This window comes from Corythoichthys intestinalis, chromosome 21 (genome assembly GCF_030265065.1).
Source record: "Corythoichthys intestinalis isolate RoL2023-P3 chromosome 21, ASM3026506v1, whole genome shotgun sequence".
NCBI lineage: Eukaryota > Metazoa > Chordata > Actinopteri > Syngnathiformes > Syngnathidae > Corythoichthys > Corythoichthys intestinalis.
In genome coordinates, this window is record NC_080415.1 from 39,479,806 (window position 1) to 39,498,754 (window position 18,949).

The window sequence follows — 18,949 nt, forward strand, 5'->3', positions numbered from 1 at the left end:
CTGTTTTTTCATCAGAGACTGGAAAATTGCTCAAACTAAGCCATTTTCTAATGCTGATATCTAAAGAATGGAAAAAGATTAGGGCTGTCAAACGATTAAAATTTTTAATTGAGTTAATTACAGCTTAAAAATTAATTAATCCTAATTAATCGCAATTCAAACCATCTATAAAATATGCCATATTTTTCTGTAAATTATTGTTGGAATGGAAAGATAAGACACAAGATGGATATATACATTCAACATACGGTAAATAAGTACTGTATTTGTTCATTATAACAATAAATCAACAAGATGGCATTAACATCATTAACATTCTGTTAAAGCGATCCATGGATAGAAAGACTTAAAAGTCCTTAAAAGATAAGTGTTAGTAGAAGTTATAGAAATTTTATATTAAAACCTCTCAATGTTTTCGTTTTAATAAAATTTGTAAAATTTTCATGAAAAAAAAATAAACTAGTAGCCCGCCATTGTTGATGTCAATAATTACACAATGCTCATGGGTGCTTAAGCCCATAAAATCCTCGCACCCAAGCACCAGCAGAGAGCGACAAAATTCCAAAAAACACAAGTAACAAGTTGGCATTGAACTGTGCTGTCATTTTAATCTGTTTGAGCGGGGCATGTGCGTTAATTGCGTCAAATATTTTAACGTGATTAATTAAAAAAATTAATTACCACCCGTTAAAGCGATAATTTTGACAGCTCTAAAAAAGATATGAACTTACTTTTTTATCCTGCTGAAAGAAGAGAGTCTAATCTTTCCTTTGGTGGGTTCCATGTTTATATAGCAATAGAAGAGAATTTTTTGTGGGCCTTGCAAAATCAGTCAAAATCCAGTAAAACGGCCGGGATTGAAGGGCCTTGCTCCGGTGAAAATGGCTGGGAGTGAATGAGGTAAGTTCACGTGCATTTTACGTTCAAGTCGAGTGTCCATACATTTTTCTGGGTAGTGTTTTGAAGTCAAACCAACAAAGAGCAAACACTGATGTTACTCAACAAAGTATTGTATGATAAATGTGAAAGAAAACAAGTTGCGAGGACTGTGGTGTAAATTGTAGCTGGAGGGTAATCCGTCTTGCAGACGTGGTGTCAGGCGTACCTGCTGCTGTATAGAGTCACTAATGGACTTCAGTCCATTCCAGTGCCGCCACCGTAATGTCACAGTCAGTACTTTCAGATGACAGGTTTCTCACACGTCGACTTCAATCAATACACACATGCGCAGGTGTGTCAGGCATGGGAATGCCCACGCACCACATCTCATCACTGATCTGTCAACACTCTCAATCTTGTTAACTTTCCCTCAATAATATTGACGGTTTTAGCATGAATAAAACACAAACAGGCCATTTAAAGTCATTGATGTAACTCGCAATGTTTTAAAAATACATTGGCATGTCTGTCAAAAGGCTTTGGACACCAAATACGTCAGTAAATCCCACGAGATCGCCGTTCAGCAAGCAGAAAGGATCCACTTTGCGTGTGTATTTTTCTATTGGGGATTGCATCAGTCTCAGGAGATAAGTATGTAAGTGGACAACAGGCTGCAGTGCGCTTAAGGGTCAGACATTACGTACTGTTTGAATAATCTTTTGTGTGTTTACAGTGCGCGACAAATCGATTCGTAGCACATTAGCAAAATTCATTCATGACCTGAAATATTTACTTGGCCAATTAAGTATTGAAGAATGTGTATATGCATATGGGTTTTCATAGCCTGACTCCATCCATCAGGCATTTCATCAATTCTCTATTCAATTTTCCACCTGTTACAACTAACAACATTGATTATTTTTTTCTGCATAAACTAAAAGTTAGGGCTGCAACTAACAATTATTTTTATAATCGATTAATAAGACAAATTTTGGGTTTAGGGTTTTTTTGTTTTTGTTTTTTTAAAACCTGTCCTGTTCAGCTGTTTGACACAGAGAATGGAAGTAAGTGTCCGGATGGTCTGAACAGTTTTAATGTTTCACGTTGAGAGTATGACATACTCCCATTGTAATCATTCAACATACTCCCATTGTAATCATTCAACATACCTCAACAGAAGAAAAGAAGGAGGGAGAGAGACAGAAGAAACACAAAGAACAACAATACATTGAACGCCTACACTAACTATGAATATGTTGGTGATATCGTCAGCTAGATGTATTTCCGGTTGACACCACGTGTGGGGCCTGTTGACCAGGGAAAGAGTGGGAGGGGGTGGGGGAGCCTATAAGCTAAGTGATTGGGAGGGGTGGAGTGTACACAAATCAGCACTGTGATCTAGAAACCAGCAATCGTGTGAATCCCTTGTGAGTGTAAGCCCGTTGGCAACCGACCCTACGCCACCCCGGTGCCAATCCCGGCACTGGGATCCCCCAACCGAGGGCGTCCAATCACATCCAGCTGCGTGCGAGCCCCACCAAACACGCGACAGCCATGCAAACGAGCGGAGACGCTGCGCGGGCGCCAATCCAGGGCCACGGCCCATACCCAGCCAGCCCGAGTAGGGGGGGAGGGGGGCCAGCGCAGCTCATCCCTCCTCCCGCAGCCCAGCAAAGGAGCCATCGTCACCCCCCCGGGATCCCAGGGTGGTCCCCCAGGCCACCCGCGCCCCCATCAACCGGCCTTCAAGGATGAGAAGAGGGGATGCACCACCAACCCCACCAACCATTTTTCTGTGGGCAAAGCGCCTATATGAGTTGGTCAATGGCACATTTATTTTCTTTAAACAAACTAAACAACAAAATCGACGCTAGGTCCTTTGCTGGGCTGCGGGAGGAAGGATGGGCTGCGCTGTTGAAAAGACCTCTAAGCTGGTATATGAATGGGTTTTGCGTGTGGTTTCTTGATTTAAAAAAAAAAAAAATGAGACAACTTTATTATCTGACCATAACTCAAGTGCTAATGCGCTTCTCCCAAACACAATACAAACGGACCCTTAAGACAGTGATTACTAGAGGTGGGAATCTTTGGAAACCTAACGATTCGATTACAATTACGTTTCAGAGGCTCCAATTCCATCACAAATCGATTATTGACGCTTTTAATTTTTTGTACACTAGTTCCAAAATTGCTATAGAATCCTTTCGGGCTAAACAAACTACTATTTCAGTATCAAGTTAAACGTTAAAAACAGGAAATAAAATACTCAAGTCTTCATTCTGTATTGGCAGCTTTAAACTACATTCAATTAATTTAACGTGAATCAACCTTTAAAGTTGTTAAAATTGCTCCCGTTATTCCATAATTTCCCTTCTGTCTACTTTCGACATGTGAAAGTTTTAAAACTGTTTTGAAGATAGATTCAAGTCAAGATTTTGCCGATTTGGGTTTTTTTTTTTTTTTTTTTTTTTTTTTTTAGATAAAAAGTAATTAGGTTCGCTACAACAGAGCCTTCTAGAGAAGTCTACTGCTTTAAGATGGCGCCTGTTTACTAGCGTGGGAAAGTCTGTCATTTCGCATCTAGTTCTAGATATATGTGATATCTACCATAGCCATATGTTGCCGTATGTTTGTAGCAATTAGCAACTGGGCGCTGATTATAGCGGCTGATGGCCGCAGTCAGGTATTATTGTTTTGTTTTTTTTTGTGTTTTTTTTTTTTTTTTTTTTTTTTTATCTAGCGGCATGAGTTGAACATGATATTTACTCTCGGTCCGTTCCTCATTGCGTCCTGAAGACCACGCTGCCTGTGTTTTATTTCCGCTTTACTTGGTATAATTCAATAATTGGAATTTGGATGTTTGTGAATCCTTCTCGAATCTTCCACGGCCGAACCGCGAATAATCTAGGAATCGGAAATTTCGCACGCCTCTAGTGATTACCATTATTGCTAACTAGCTGACATAACATAGCTGCTCCATGCTAAGCAGTAACGTCTCATCAAAAGAATAAAACAAATAGCATTATCTACTCGCCTGACAGAGGCACACTAGATTTAACTACCCAAAAGACAATCTAACGCTCGACACTTCGTAATATTGATTCAGCAACCCAACCTTAGCGTAGCAGTGAACTCTCTCTCCCTCTGTCTGTTGCTCTAATCACTGGCGCCCGCACAGCCTCATTCAAAAACATTCTCAGTATTTCATTTACATCTAATAATAATGTGAGGGTGTCCTGGAAATTACTGCACATTCCCCTCACCTTCTTTGAGTTGCAGTAGAACCGTGCCGTCATTGGGATCGCAGCAAAAGTAGCCTCCTCCTGCCGAGTCCCAAAAGAGCGCATCCTGTCTGAGTTGCAGCTCTTCAGCCCATTGGAGCCACTCTGTTTGCAGTGTGGCCTCATAGAGATCCAGCAGCCCGCAAATGATGAATGCGTAATCGTCCAGGAAGCCAGATATAGGTGGTGATCTATTGAAACCATCAGATGACTGATTGTCAGATATCTTATGATATATGGAGCACAAAAATTTAAAAAACGATGTCAAAGTAAAGCTTGAATAAAACTAAAAATAAGAGACTTCATTGCAAAAAACATTTATAACTTTAACCTATAACATGTTGGTGCAGACGGTTCAATCTGCAAATGGCAGTCTGGTGTGACATTGTTTTGGCCGCATGGGTATTTTCAACAAAGATCTGCATTTTGAATTTATTTGACTAAGTTAGTACTGTTAATACTGTTTTTTTTATTGGCATGCTAGGACGACCCTAGTGCGGCCACAGTTAATGGATTAACTCGAGTGATTCGATTAGAAAAAAGCTTCGAATCAAATTTTGCTGCCTCGAGTATTCGTTTAATTAGAGGGACGTTGTAATGGTTTGTTTTGAAAGTGTATGCAGTTTGATTGATTTGGGTAGATACACCCAATGATTGATTGAGCCATTGATTCTGCATGCTTTCCTCAAGTATTAAGTTTCTGATGTAAAAATTGAGTGATTTATTAGTTGTTGAAAACATGAAACACAAGTTGGTATTTTGGTCAAAAACTTATACGATATGATAAATATTGCTATTGATCCTGAAAATATAGGCATCTGCATTTGGTGATTTTTGTCCATCTAGTGTAAAATCTGAGAATTTTATAGCCATTTGAAGTTTTGTTATACTTACTGTGCCCTCCATAATTATTGGCACCCCTGAAAAAGATGTGTTTTTTAGCTTCTAATATATTTTTTTTTAATTCAAATAATATGGGACCTCAATGGAAAAAAAGAGAAAAATCCAACCTTCAATTCACGTGCATTCATTCAGTGGGGAAAAAATCCCACATAAAGAAAAAATTATTTGACATCAAATAATGTGTGTCTCAATTATTAGCTCCCCTGGTGTTAATACTTTGTACAACCCCCTTTTGCCAACAAAACAAGGTCTGGGGACTGAGATGGCCATGGGAGGAGCTTGATTTTGTGTCTGGTGAACCATTTCTGTGTAGATTTGGCCATATGTTTAGGGTCATTGTCTTGCTGAAAGACCCAGTGACGACCCGTCTTCAGCTTTCGGGCAGAGGGCAACAGATTTTGATTTAAAATGTCCTAGTATTTCAAAGCATTCATGATGCGATGCACCCTAACAAGGTTCCCAGGGCCTTTGGAAGCGAAACAGCACCACAGCATCACTGACCCACCCCCATACTTCACAGTGGGTATGAGGTGCTTTTCAGCATGCACATCTTTCGTGGAACGCCAGACCCACTTAGAGTGTTTGTTGCCAAAAAGCTCAATCTTGGTCTCATCTGACCAAAGCACACAGTATTTTTGTGTGAGAATAGAATGTGTGAGTTTTTTCCATTAAGGTCCCATATTATTTGAATTAAAAAATATATATTAGAAGCTAAAAAACACATCTTTTTCAGGGGTACCAATCATTATGGAGGGCACTGTATATAAAAGACAATTAATCAGGATTTTATTAGGGAATGACTTTGAAATTTTTGATGCCGCTGCTCATGGAGACTCATATATAGCTAAGGTAGGTGCCTGTTTTCGGTTTAATGTCGGGAGCAGCTTTGTTTTTGAAAATATTGGAAGTTTTGGAAAATAGGCCCCCTACCGGTCGGCCCCATTTCCCGTGTCATGTCTTTAGGTTATGAATTGTATGGAGCTAATGTTTTTTATGCATTCGTAATTTCGTTAATTCAGTTCAATTCCTTTATTGTCATTGCAAGCCAAGCAAACAACGAAATTGGAAAGCTACTCTGTGGTACCATAAAACACAAGACAGTAAAATAACACACAACTTAAACATACAACTGTAAAAGACAAAGAATAAATAGGTATATTTAGCTGTTTTTAGGGGGATTATGTGTTTGAACGATTTGTTAAGAGCATTGTCCAAAAAAAAAAAAAAAAGTTAGCATTTTATAGCATTTAAGCTAGGTTAGGTTGGTTTTACATCTCCTTAAATTGTTTATGCAACACATTACATGTTCCTAATCCGATTATTCGATTATACGAACTAACTAGTTGATCGATTAATCGACTACTATTCTACGGGCCCATTGACTCGCGCTAGCTTTGCCACTCCAGAGCCCTGAAACTAATAAATAACTAACTGCGCGGAATGTGTTGAAATCAACTCCACCGACAAATTAAACCCCCGCTAACTCAAGGATTAAGCCTAATGTCAAAACTTGTGTACTTCACCTTTAACCTTACCAAATTGCAATGTCTGTACTTTCCTCTTGATACCAATACATCTCTAAACGAAGCTCAAAGGGTCACCACGTTAATTGCATTCTCCCACAGGTTCCCACAGAGACACCATGCGCGTGTGAGTGTGAGCAGATGGACAATGACAAGAGGTCAGATAGCGTTGTGTTGTTAGGCTGGAAGACGGAGCTACGGCGACCACGAGGAGAGCGGTCAAGTGGCTGAAAACAGGCCTTTCGAGAACACGGAAGAACTTTTAGTGATCTTGTAGAGGTGTGGAAACCCATTATTCTCTCAGACAGACAGCCTGAGTCATACGTCCAAAGGGGAAAGCCAGGGCTCTGGCATTGTGCGGGAACAAGGCCAAATTTGAAAGATAGGGTTTGACATAGTGGCAAATTTTAGGGGAGAAAAAAAGTAAGCGCCAACTGAAGCGGCCTAGGGGGTATGGAAAGGTCACAAAACACATTAAATCATCTCATAATCCCCATTGAACAACGCTTCACAAGTCGGAGCAAAAAATAAAACGCTGTTATTCCTTGACATTAAGAAGCTACTCCACCGAGGAAAAAAAATTATCCTGAAAATGACCCCCATTATCACAGCTACATAAAAGTAATCCCCCTAGCAACCAAATCACAATGGCAGTTTGTCTCAGATAATAATGTCTCCTTTGCACAAGGACATGTCACTTGGTTGAGGTGACCAGTTAAAAGGGTGATGGCCCTCAAGAGAATAACGCTTAAAAGATTAAAGCATGTTGGAAATGTTCAAGAGCCTTTTTATCTTCTCCTTCGATTGAAATATTTTAAAAGTGAGCGTGGTATGAGAACTGCAATACGTCTAAGTGCTGCAACGATTAATCGATGGACTAGGGAAATTCAGTTAGAAAAAAGCTTCGAATCAGATTTTGCTGCTTTGAGTATTCATTTCATTAGAGTAGCCTTGTAATGGTTTGTTTTGAAAGTGTTTGCATTGATTTGGGTGGATACACTGCCCTCTAGTGGCAACAGTCAATATGATATAACACCAAGGGCGTAGGTTTGCTCTCAACATTGGTAGGGACGATATAACAGCACAACCTGCATGTTAACTTTTTGCTGGCATTGGTACATTTAATAAAATCAAATAGACTGGGTGAACAGGGGTCTTGGCTACATTTCTCACCAATATGAAGCTAATTAACTGATAGGCTAAATGATCAATGCAAAATAAATCTGTATTGACTTACAGTGCAAACAAAATTATCGACACCCCTGCAATTCTGTCAAAAAATGCTCAATTTCTCCCAGAAAATGATTGCAATTACAAATGCTTTGGTAGTAATATCTTCATTTATTTTGCTTGCAATGAAAAAACACAAAGAGAATGGGAAAATTACACAAAACTCCAAAAATGGGCCAGACAAAAGTATTGGCACCCTTTGAAAAATCTCTGATTTGTGTAATTAACAGCACCTGTTACTTACCTGTGGCACATAACAGGTGGTGGCAATGACTAAATCACACTTGCAGCCAGTTCAAATGGATTAAAGTTGACTCAACCTCTGTCCTGTTTGTATCACATTGAGCATGGAGAAAAGGATTTGAGAAGCAAAATTGTGAGGAAGCATGGACAATCTCACGGCTACAAGTCCATCTCCAAGACCGTAATGTTCCTGTGTCTACCGTGCGCAGTGTCATCAGTAAGTGTAAAAGCCCATGGCACTGTGTCTAACCTCCCTAGATGTGGACAGAAAGGAAAAATTGACGAGCGATTTCAACAAAAGATTATGAAGATTCAAAGATTGACACGGTCCCCATTGTCAAACATGGCGGAGGTTCCCTGATGTTTTGGGGTTGCTTCGCTACCTCTGGCACTGGACTGCTTGACCGTGTGTATGACATTATGAAGTCTGAAGACTACCAACAAATTTTGCAGCATAATGTAGGGCCCAGTGTGAGAAAGCCGGGTCTCCCTCAGAGGTAATGGGTCTTCCAGCAGGACAATGAGCCAAAACACACTTCAAAAAGCACTAGAAAATGGTTTGAGAGAAACTCCTGGAACGTGACCAGCAATGAGTCCAGACCTGACTCCCTTACAACATCTGTGGAGAGATCTAAAAATGGCAGTTTAGAGAAGGTACTCTTCAAATCTCAGAGACCTGGAGCAACTGGCCAAAGAAGAATGGTCTGAATTTCCAGCAGAGCATTGTAAGGAAATCATTGATGGATAATGGAAGTGGTTTTTGCAGTTATTTTGTCTAAAGGTTGTGCTACCAAGTATTCGGCTGAGGTTGCCAATTCTTTTGTCCGGGTTTCGTGTAAAATGATCATGATTTATTTTTTTCCATTTTCTTTTGTGTTTTTTCATTGCAAGCAAAATAAATGAAGATATTACTACAAAAGCATTTGGAATTGCAATCATTTTCTGGGAGAAATGGAGCATTATATGACAGAATTGCAGGGGTGCCAATACTTTTGGCCCAGCACTGTAAATAAAATGATTGACTTTCTATAGCCATTAGTTGATGCTGTATGTTTGATAAAAATGACCTCTTCAGGACCTTTCAGGGGACAAGCTCCCCTGAAACAGGTTTGAGGTAAATTGATTTTTTTTCCCTTGCAGTAGGAGCCAGTCTCATAAAAAAAGGCAGTTTTCAAGTTCCCAGCTGGGGGCACCACGCCTAATGGATAATCTTTCAATACAGTTCTGTTCAGGGTGGTTATGTCTCATGAACAGTCTCACCAATTTTGAAGAGGATCCAACTAACTCCCTAGGCGCCAAAGTCTCAAATGTGCATCCTGTAAATCGATGAAAATTTCACATTCGATCCAAAATACCCAATTTCCAGTTGGGTTTGGAATATGGGTGACAGACTTTTTGGAGCAGTTTTGCACAACGTATGGACCCCCCAAATTTCATCACTCTACGTTGAAAAAACCTAATAGGAGATGCCTTTTTGAAAAATTCCACTGAGCCATTTTCTTACACTTTTTCGCAGCTGCAAAATTATTCAAATTTATGCAAAGCCGCATGTATGCCGAATTTCGGTGAGTTTTCGAGCATGTTCAGGCCTCCAAATTGGCCATTTTAATTTGCCATGAAAAAAAAAATAATATTAATCCTTTGCATTCCAATAGGGCTCTCGTGCCAATTGGTGCTCGGGCCCTAATTAGTAAAAAAAAAAAAAATTAGACTACTTGACTCATCCTTATAAAAGTCTGCAGACTAATCAGGAGAAAAATAATCGTTTGCGACAGCCCTAGTATTTTACAGAGATCTACCATAATTTTTGCACTATAAGCCACACCTGACTATAAGCGGCCACCCATCAAATTTGACAGGAAAACGGCATTTGTTCATAGATAAGCCGCACTGGACTATAAGCCTCAGCTGTCCTCAGTGCATTATGGGATATTTACACCAAAAGATATCAACCAGGAACACTTTATTTGACAGCAGCATCATAAGACTATCATAAAACCAAATGAGCCACCATGAAGCTTTGAACCAATTGCTTCAAGAAGCTTCTTTTGGCCATCACTGTTCTCTTGGGGGAGAGAGTAAACCTCTGCCGCCACCTGCTGTCAACACTGTTGTCATCCAACGTGCCTCCTAGCATGCACTGCAGCACTACAGATGTAAATAAATAAAAAAATCATGTTCTGTGTGCGAATTATTTCTTCAGTTACTGTTCTAGTTGTTTCATTAGTTGCTGGTTACGGAATTTGTTAACACTTTATTTGACAGTGGCACCATCAGACTGTCATAAGACCATCATAATTATGACATGACACTGCCATGAACATTAATGAATGCTTATGACAGATGTCATTTTGTGTCATCCGGCAAATGAGCTCCCTTTTGAATGGATGTAAAAGATCCGAGCTGGACATAAATGGAGTTAGTGACATCATTCGCCAGATGTTACTTAATGACATCAGTCATAAGCATTCATTAATGCCCGTGATTATGTCATGTCATAATTATGACAGTCTTATGGCAGTCTTTTGATGCTGCTGTCAAATAAAGTGTTACCTAGTAATCCAAATAAATCAACAAATAAGCCGCAGGATTCAAAATGAGGGAAAAAAGTAGCGGTTTATAGTCCAAAAATTACTGTAGTCGTCAGTAATGACTCATCATCTCTCACACTTGTTAAAGCCAAAAAAACACAAAACAAAAGGCGAGGTCCAAAATCTATAGCATCAGCTCATCAACAACTATTAACCTAGTTGGCCACGGTAGCAACCATTGCTCCTGCTAAATTAGCACACAACCCATATGTGTCTCGTACGACATACATAAAAGCTGCATCGGGCTGGAGAAAATCGCCACGATAAGCATTCTCCGTGCTGACACACGAGCCGAGATGACAATTACGAATGAGACGGGAGCGGCGGATCAAGGCCAAGGTGTTTAAGCGCAAGCTCTTCATGTGTGTTTAAAAATGAATGCGTTTTATCTTGGGCGTTGTGGGACTGTTGGCATATTTGTTTTCCGCTGATGCGGCAGCTTTATACACTACTCATTCACATTAACTAGGGCACAGTACTGGCCAACAAAACCAGGACACCTGCAGCGGTGTGTACATACAAAAGTACACGTACGAGCAAGCCAGGTTTCTCTTGTTGACTTCAAAACTAAATATTGTTTTCCTGGCCTGAAAATGTCTTTCGGCCGCATAAAAACATCTTCATTCAACAGGCTTACAAAATCGGTTAAAAATGTGGCCAGCCTCGTTTCAGTCGTGCAGTATGATCAGACTGCCAAGAGGTAATGTCATTACAGAGTGGTTCATGCAAATGCAGAGATGGACATAACAAGGTTAGCGTGTTATGTTTTGTACTTCTCGTTGCTGATTTGATTTGCAGGACCTACTGTCTTTTCTTGCGTAACACAAACAAAAACATGTAGAATGAGTAAGAACGTCTACAGGCATACCATTTAATTTTGAAGCCTTTCATGTATGGCTTATGATTTTTTTTTACCCTTACAGGACAATCAATTTAACTCACTGGCTGCCATTGACAGCGCAAGACGTCCGATCCCTTTAGATTGGATGTCTAGCGCCGCCAATGGCATTGAAATATGAGCAATCACAGCCAGTCTTCACAGTTTACAATGGCATGCAATAGGTTAACTCATAGACTTCATAATTTTGAAGGTTTTGAAGTCCATGGTTAAATATTATGAGAAAAACAACAACTTTAGAGTGTTTCTTTAGAGCGTTAATGTATTTCTGTTTTTATTCATTAACCGTAATTTCCCGAATATGAGGCGCACCCGTGTATAACGCGCACCCCAACTTTACCTGTAAAATCTAGGGGAAATTCTTGTACCCGTGTATAAAGCGCACCCTAATTTTAGCACCAATAAATATGAGTCTTGTGTCTCGAACTCTTATAAAGTAGGCATTTTTTAATCCTTTTGTCAAATATAGAGATGTCCCGATCGACATCCGATCGATCGGGTCCAATCACGTCATTTTCAAAGTATCGGAATCGGCAAAAAAATATCGGACATGCATTTTTTTAACATATATTTTTCAATTAAATCATTTTCTAATTGTATTTAACGTTACAGACATAATGTGTTACACTCTTCCAGAGTCTTTAGTTTAAGCTTAAGGTAGGGTTATTAAATTTATCGCGTTAACGGCGAGAATTAATATTTTTTACATTTATCACGTTACAATATTTAACGCAATTAACGCATGCGCTGCACGACCCACTCACACATTGTCACGTTCAATCTATAATGGCGCCGTTTTACCCATACAGTATATAGAGCTAAAAGGTAGCGTGAAATGAGTAGAGTGAATTTTGGCAGCCTTTGGAGACGTTTTTTAAATGGCTAAAGCCTTCCAATTCCTCTCCCAATGTTTAGAATAACCGTGGGAAGCAATGTGGGGAAGGGTAGTAGTTGATCTTATCCTTAACACCAGAGAAGATATATCAATTGGTACCACGACGCACAGTCATGGTTGCACTTCCAATCATGCATTTGGGCAGAAGTTAAATGGCTACAGTATCATTTACTGAAAGCTCAACAAATACACTAGATGGCAATATTTAGTCACAGTATACAAAGTCATATTTATCCTTTAAGAATTACAAGTCTTTCTATCGTGGATCCCTCTCATAGAAAGAATGTTAATAATGTAAATGCCATCTTGAGGATTTATTGTCATAATAAACAAATACAGTGCTTATGTACTGTATGTTGAATGTATATATTCGTCCGAGTTTTATTCATTTTTTTCTTAATGCATTGCCAAAATGTATATGGTCGGGAAAAATTATCGGGAATGATTGGAATTGAATCGGGAGCAAAAAAAAAAAAGCAATCGGATCGGGAGCAAAAAAAACATGATCGGAACAACCCCTGTCAAATATTTAAAAAAAAAAAAAAATAGAATATTAATTTTCTGTGGTGAAATTGCTCACAATATACGATAATAATTTTCACAAAGTAAGGAGTTGTAGCGAGTTTTAACAGAATTCACCAGCTGAACTAATGTTGGCAAGTTGTGTAGTTCCCGGGCGGAAGAGTTTAGTTAAGGGAACAGCCAGAAGTAAACAAATGTCCCGCGATTTGCGTGCAAGATGTACGTTGTCACTTTGTGAGTTTCAATGTAAATAAAATAACGCGGCTTGGCTCAGTGGTTCGACACGCTTCCTCAGACTCCTGTCCTAGCTCGTCACACGGTCAACATTTATATGCAGGGGTGCACATAAGTGGTCCGCATGCGCGCATGCGTACTGGACGTAGACAAACGCGCGGGCCCTCAACGGATTCCATACGCTTTTGCGTACCGATGGCTGACCACTGTATTTGCGGCGGACACGAGAAAATCACTTCTCAAAATGTCAAAGAGGCAGGCCCCACTGAGTACCGGTAATTATTTCCGTGTTCCCCCACCCCCGTCAAAAGACAGACAGACGAGAGAGACGTCACCGGAGCTACCGAAAAAAAGGACATTTGCTGAAAAGTGGCTGCAGGAGGTAGGTACCATGGCTAGAAGCAAATGATGCTTGCACGGAAATGTGGTACAAAATTTGCCGTGAGAATTCCAATGTCGCTAATAAAAGCAGCGCATTTTATGTAGTAGGGTCAAAGAATTTCAGCCATCCAAACTTTGAAAAGCACGAAAAAAACAGAGCATGTGGCACTTAAGCAAACTATCAATGTCAGACAGCACCCCACTCGCCCTGCACAGCGCTATGCACTGACAAACGTGTTTTTGCTCGCATTTCACAAAGCTAAACATGTACGTTCAATGAGTTCTTATGAGGAGGAGGGCATCCCACTTTTACAAAGGCTTGGAGTTAATGTGGGAGCCGCATAATGCCCTTTATTTTGAATTGGTGCTTTTATGTTTATTTCTTTACATTTCACTTTGAAGTAATGGCAATTTTGTTGTGCCAGTTGATGTTAATCGAGCATTAATTGTTAATATAATTAATTAAAGGTAATTGGCTCTAAGTAAAGCCTGTCATAATTTTATCGCATCAGGCGGGTCGGCTCTCAAGCTCAATGAGGACCAAGTCACATCTCCAGGTCCTCCTCTGAGAACCTGGGCAAAAAAATTATGTGCACCCCTGTTTATATGAAACGGATCGCCGTACACGTTCTCTTCAAGACAACATCGCCGTGTGCCGGCATGTTGCAACGCAAAGGTTAGAAAAATGTACCGGTAAATAATAAATAGATACCAGTATATAAGGCGCATTGGATTATAAGGCACACTTTTGAGAAAATTGATAGCTTTTATGTGCGCTTATATAGTGCTTAAAATATGGTTGCCATTTGCTCTATAAAGGGTTAAGTGTAAACTTTTGAATCGCTGTCCACTGTAGTGACCACTCTCCCTGAAAGGGTTAAAATATGGGACACCAAACATAATGGAAATATGCTGATTTACTGCCCCGTTGGCATGTGGTGCATTTGCGATAACCAAAACAGCACATCAAAATGTCTCCATTCTGACGTAAACGCTTACAAGTGAGATATCTGATCAGCTCCCCAACTGACACGTTTGATATGGGCACTTTCTTACATCTGCTGCACCTCCATCTGGTCTCCACGGTAACAAGATCGCAGAACGGTCTGCCTTTCCTCATCCCACAGGTGTTCCTTGAGAAAATGGCCGGCCTGCGCCGCCCTCTCCAGCAGGGCCTCGTCTCCGAGCGCGGCTCCGACGCGGGCGTAGGCTGACAGCATCAGACCTGGTGGTGAAATGATGCTTTGTTATAAAATCCCTTGCTAAAAATATCACATCCTCTGATAAAGACTCAACAGTATGAACTTTATTCTTCCATTGTTTGAAGTCTTATCATTGCGCTCTTATAATTCATTCTCTACGTAGGCCATGTTTTTCCTCTCCAATCACCTTTCATGTTGGATATCAAAGCCTAGATAAAGCGTGGTCTGGTCTTTAAAGTGCTACATTTGAGGACAGGTGGCTAATAGAAGGGCGTTCTTCATTAGAGAGGATGGGGAAGTCGTCTTCTAATTGGAAAGTTCCGAGGAATGCGGAGCCTCATTAGCACGCTAACGCAATCCGTCCTGTGATAGTTAGTGAGTAGGAGGCAAATGAGGCAACCTTTTCCTACACTATAAATGAGTGTTTAGCAGGGGGTGAAAGTGGGCCGGAACAGTCAGAGATTCGGCGCTGGAACGGTGCTTTGATCCCGAAAATATGACAGCAACTGTTAAAACTAGATGCCGATCGATCGGGTTCGATCACGTCATTTTCAAAGTATCGGAATCGGCAAAAAAATATCCGCCTTTTTTTAATACATATATATTTTCAATTAAATCGTTTTCTAATTGTATTTAATGTTACACACATAATATGTTACACTAATCCAGAGTCTTTATTTTAGGCTTAAGGCAGGGTTATCAAATTTATCCCAATAACGGCGGTAATTCATTTTTTCAAAAATGTATCACGTTAAAATATTTAACGCAATGAATGCATGCGCTGCGCGACCCACTCACACATTTTCGCGCTCATGGCGCCGTTTTACCTATGTAGAGAGATGAAAGGCAGCGTAAAATGAGTAGAGTGAATTTTGGCAGCCTTTGGAGCCTTTTTTTAATTGTCTAACGCCTTACATCCCTCTCCCTATGATTAGAAATATCACGGGAAGTAATGTGGGGAAGCAAGGTAGCAAGTGATCTTTTTTTTAACACCTTACGTTATTTCCCAACGCAGAGAAGATATATCAATTGGTAGCACTACGCATCGTCATGGTTCCACTTCCCATCATGCATATGGGCATGGCTACAGTATCATTTACTGAAAGCTCAACAGATACACTAGATAGCATTATTTAGTCACAATATACAAAGTCACATTTATCCTTTGAGAATTACAAGTCTTTCTATCCGTGGATCCCTCTCACAGAAAGAATGTTAATAATGTAAATGCCATCTTGAGCATTTATTGTCATAATAAACAAATACAGTACTTATGTACTGTATGTTAAATGTATATATTCGTCCGAGTTTTATTCATTTTTTTTTCTTAATGCATTGCCAAAATGTATATGATCGGGAAAAATTATCGGAAATGATTGGAATTGAATCGGGAGCAAAAAAAAGCAATCGGATCGGGAAATATCGGGATCGGCAGATACTCAAACTAAAACGATCGGGATCGGATCGGGAGCAAAAAAACATGATCGGAACAACCCTAGTCAAAACCCCATGCTAAAAACAACCTGCCCGGCTGCCACACAGGCACCTCCAAAAGTAAAACAATCTACAACCCCGAGCAAAAAGTATGGAATCACCAGTCTCGGACGAGCACTCACTAATTTTATTATGTACGGTGTTTCACAAAAGTGAGTACACCCCTCGCATTTCTGCAGATATTTAAAGTGATCCTCTACCTTAAATACATGTAGGCTGTAATAAACCACAATTGTTCTCTTGTACTAAAATATGTTGTTAGAAACACATAAAATGTTAAATCAATGGCAATATTTTATAATATTTAGTCCATATTTTGACCGTTAGTTGGCGCCATGGTTTGCGGGCTCGCAATGATGACGTCATTGGGATCTTTCCAAATGTGTAGCGTGTTCAACAATTGCTTATTGCTGCCTAAACTTGCGAAGTAAAATGCCACGATGTGCTGCTTTTCGATGCAATTTCCAGTCAAATGGAAACAAGGGGAGTGGAGTGGTCAAGGTGGAATTTTTATTTTTTTAGTGAATAAATGTGCATAAGTGGAAACTTCTCCCCCGTTTGGGTCCCTGTATGCACGTATCCTACCCACCATGCGTTACAATTGGCGCCCGAACATTTTTCCTGGATCCTCAGTCAAGTAAGGGATCCGTCTATTTTCTGGATCCGTCGGTCCCACCGCGTCTGCAATATTGGTTTCGGATCCGTCTATTTCTTTTATTCGTCGGTCCCACAGCGGCTTTTCGGATCAGTCTATTTTGTGGAATCGATGGCCTGATCGCGGCTGTGACATTCCCATGGGATCGGTCAAGTTCCTGGATCTTCGAGTAAGTACAAAACGCGGATTTGGATCACTATTGCTATCTTTTTTGTTGACTATTCTTCATGACAGTTTCCCCCAAATCATACCAAATAATCAAAAGAACTGAACTTGCTGTTCCAATACTTTTGGAGTGACTACGTCACTTTACCATTCCAGGAGGCCAGCATTTTGGTATCCAAATGCGGGCGTGGACGATTCTTCCGCACTTCTGCCATTTTGGCTCGGGCCAAAGCCAAAAGCTCATTGACCCTCTCCGTGCTAATACCAAACCGTGCAGCTGTTAACTCTGCGGAATAGCGCACGATCAGCACGTTTTGGCCCTGCAGCTCCCCGTGAGGGTCCTGGCAAAACAGATAGGAACACTTCAAGGGATGGACAGCAAACACCTAGTACAAATGGCAATGTGAAAGACAATTGCAGCCATATTGTGATGTCAGGTACACCCCATCCACAGCTACATGTAATAATGAGTATTAATGATGTCACGAGGGAGGGCGGAGAGTTTGGGATTCTTGCATTTGATTGGCTAAAACAGTGCCAGAATTGAAAGAATGTCTGCCCCCATGTGTTATTACACATCCATAAACTGATTATGTCATTCTTTTTGCTGGGATGTACACGGTAATGTCTGTCCCTTTAAGAACTATGGATGTATTTATTCCCAATATCATGAATCCTGACTGCACACGTCTTTAGTTTTTTGTTGTTTTTTCATAAGTGGATTTTATGGGGGGGCCAGGCCCCCCGGTGTCTGAAAAGTGTCATTGCATGTAATTGACTTTCCTATATGTATAAAAGTTGAAAAGTAATAAAACTGCAACAAAAACGAATGAAATTAACAAAAACATATATTTTTATAATGTGTCAAAATTATTTTTCGAGCACCTTAGTCGGTCATTTGCTTTGCATATAATTAAAAAAAAAAATTGGGGAAAAAAAATATTTTAAAAAATATTTGAAAATTTGAAACTCAATGAGTTTGAATGCAAAAATAAATTTGAAACTCAAAAAACTAAAAAAAAAACAAAAAAAAGTGCATGTGAAAGCTATTTTTGTAAGAACTTTTTTTTGTTTTGTTTTTAATTGAAGCAACTTTTTGGGGGGATTGAATGATTTAGATAAAAATGTCCTAATCATAATATGGCCCAAACACAAAAAGGATTGCTTCAATCAAAGAAAACTTTTTCAATGAAAAATTAAGTGTTCAAATGCAAATTTTTCTATCTCAAATATTTTTTCAAATTCAAAAACTTTTTATATGATCGAAATTTTTCTTTTTTTTTTTTTGATAGAAGTGATTTTCTTTTTTAAAATCTATATTTTTTTAAGCAAAATGTCCTAGCCAAAATGTGGCCCAAAATCAAATCAACATGACTTCAATCAAAAAAGTTGCTTCAACCAAAAAAAAAAAAAAAAAATTCTTACAAAAATAGCTTTCACATGCACTTTTTTTTTTTTTTTTTTTTTTTAGTTTTTTGAGTTTCAAATTTATTTTTGCATTCAAACACATTTTTTTTAATTGAAGCGACATTTTTTTGGGTTGAATAATAAAGACACAAATCTACCTCCATATGGCTCCGCCTAGGGGATACAATTTTTGGCTGGGGTAACTACATTGGCACGACACTGTACCATATCCAATGGATGACGATCTTGGCGAAAAGTATTGCTTAAGCAGCCTGATTTAGAATTCCCCTCAAGAATGATGGGAAACAAAAAACACTCATTGTCAAATTATTATATTCTTGTAATTTTATTGCTGACACTGCATTTCGGGGTCATCAACATGTTGTGCCACCCTGCCCCAAAAGTCAAACTCCGCCTATGTGTTTTTTTTAAACCCTTAAAGGGTA

General features: G+C 39.6%; 1 protein-coding gene across 6 annotated transcripts in view; it reads right to left on the bottom strand.

Annotated features, from left to right (window-relative positions):
* spata20 (spermatogenesis associated 20) overlaps positions 1-18,949 on the bottom strand; it is a 70,933-nt gene that overhangs the window by 36,832 nt on the left and 15,152 nt on the right. For all 6 annotated transcript variants that reach the window (XM_057825965.1, XM_057825962.1, XM_057825961.1 and 3 more), the window contains exons 11-13: positions 17,245-17,437; positions 14,637-14,805; positions 4,143-4,351 (exon numbers count right to left, since the gene is read on the bottom strand). In XM_057825965.1, coding sequence (XP_057681948.1) covers positions 4,143-4,351; positions 14,637-14,805; positions 17,245-17,437 — 571 coding nt within the window. The remainder of the gene's footprint in view (positions 1-4,142; positions 4,352-14,636; positions 14,806-17,244; positions 17,438-18,949) is intronic.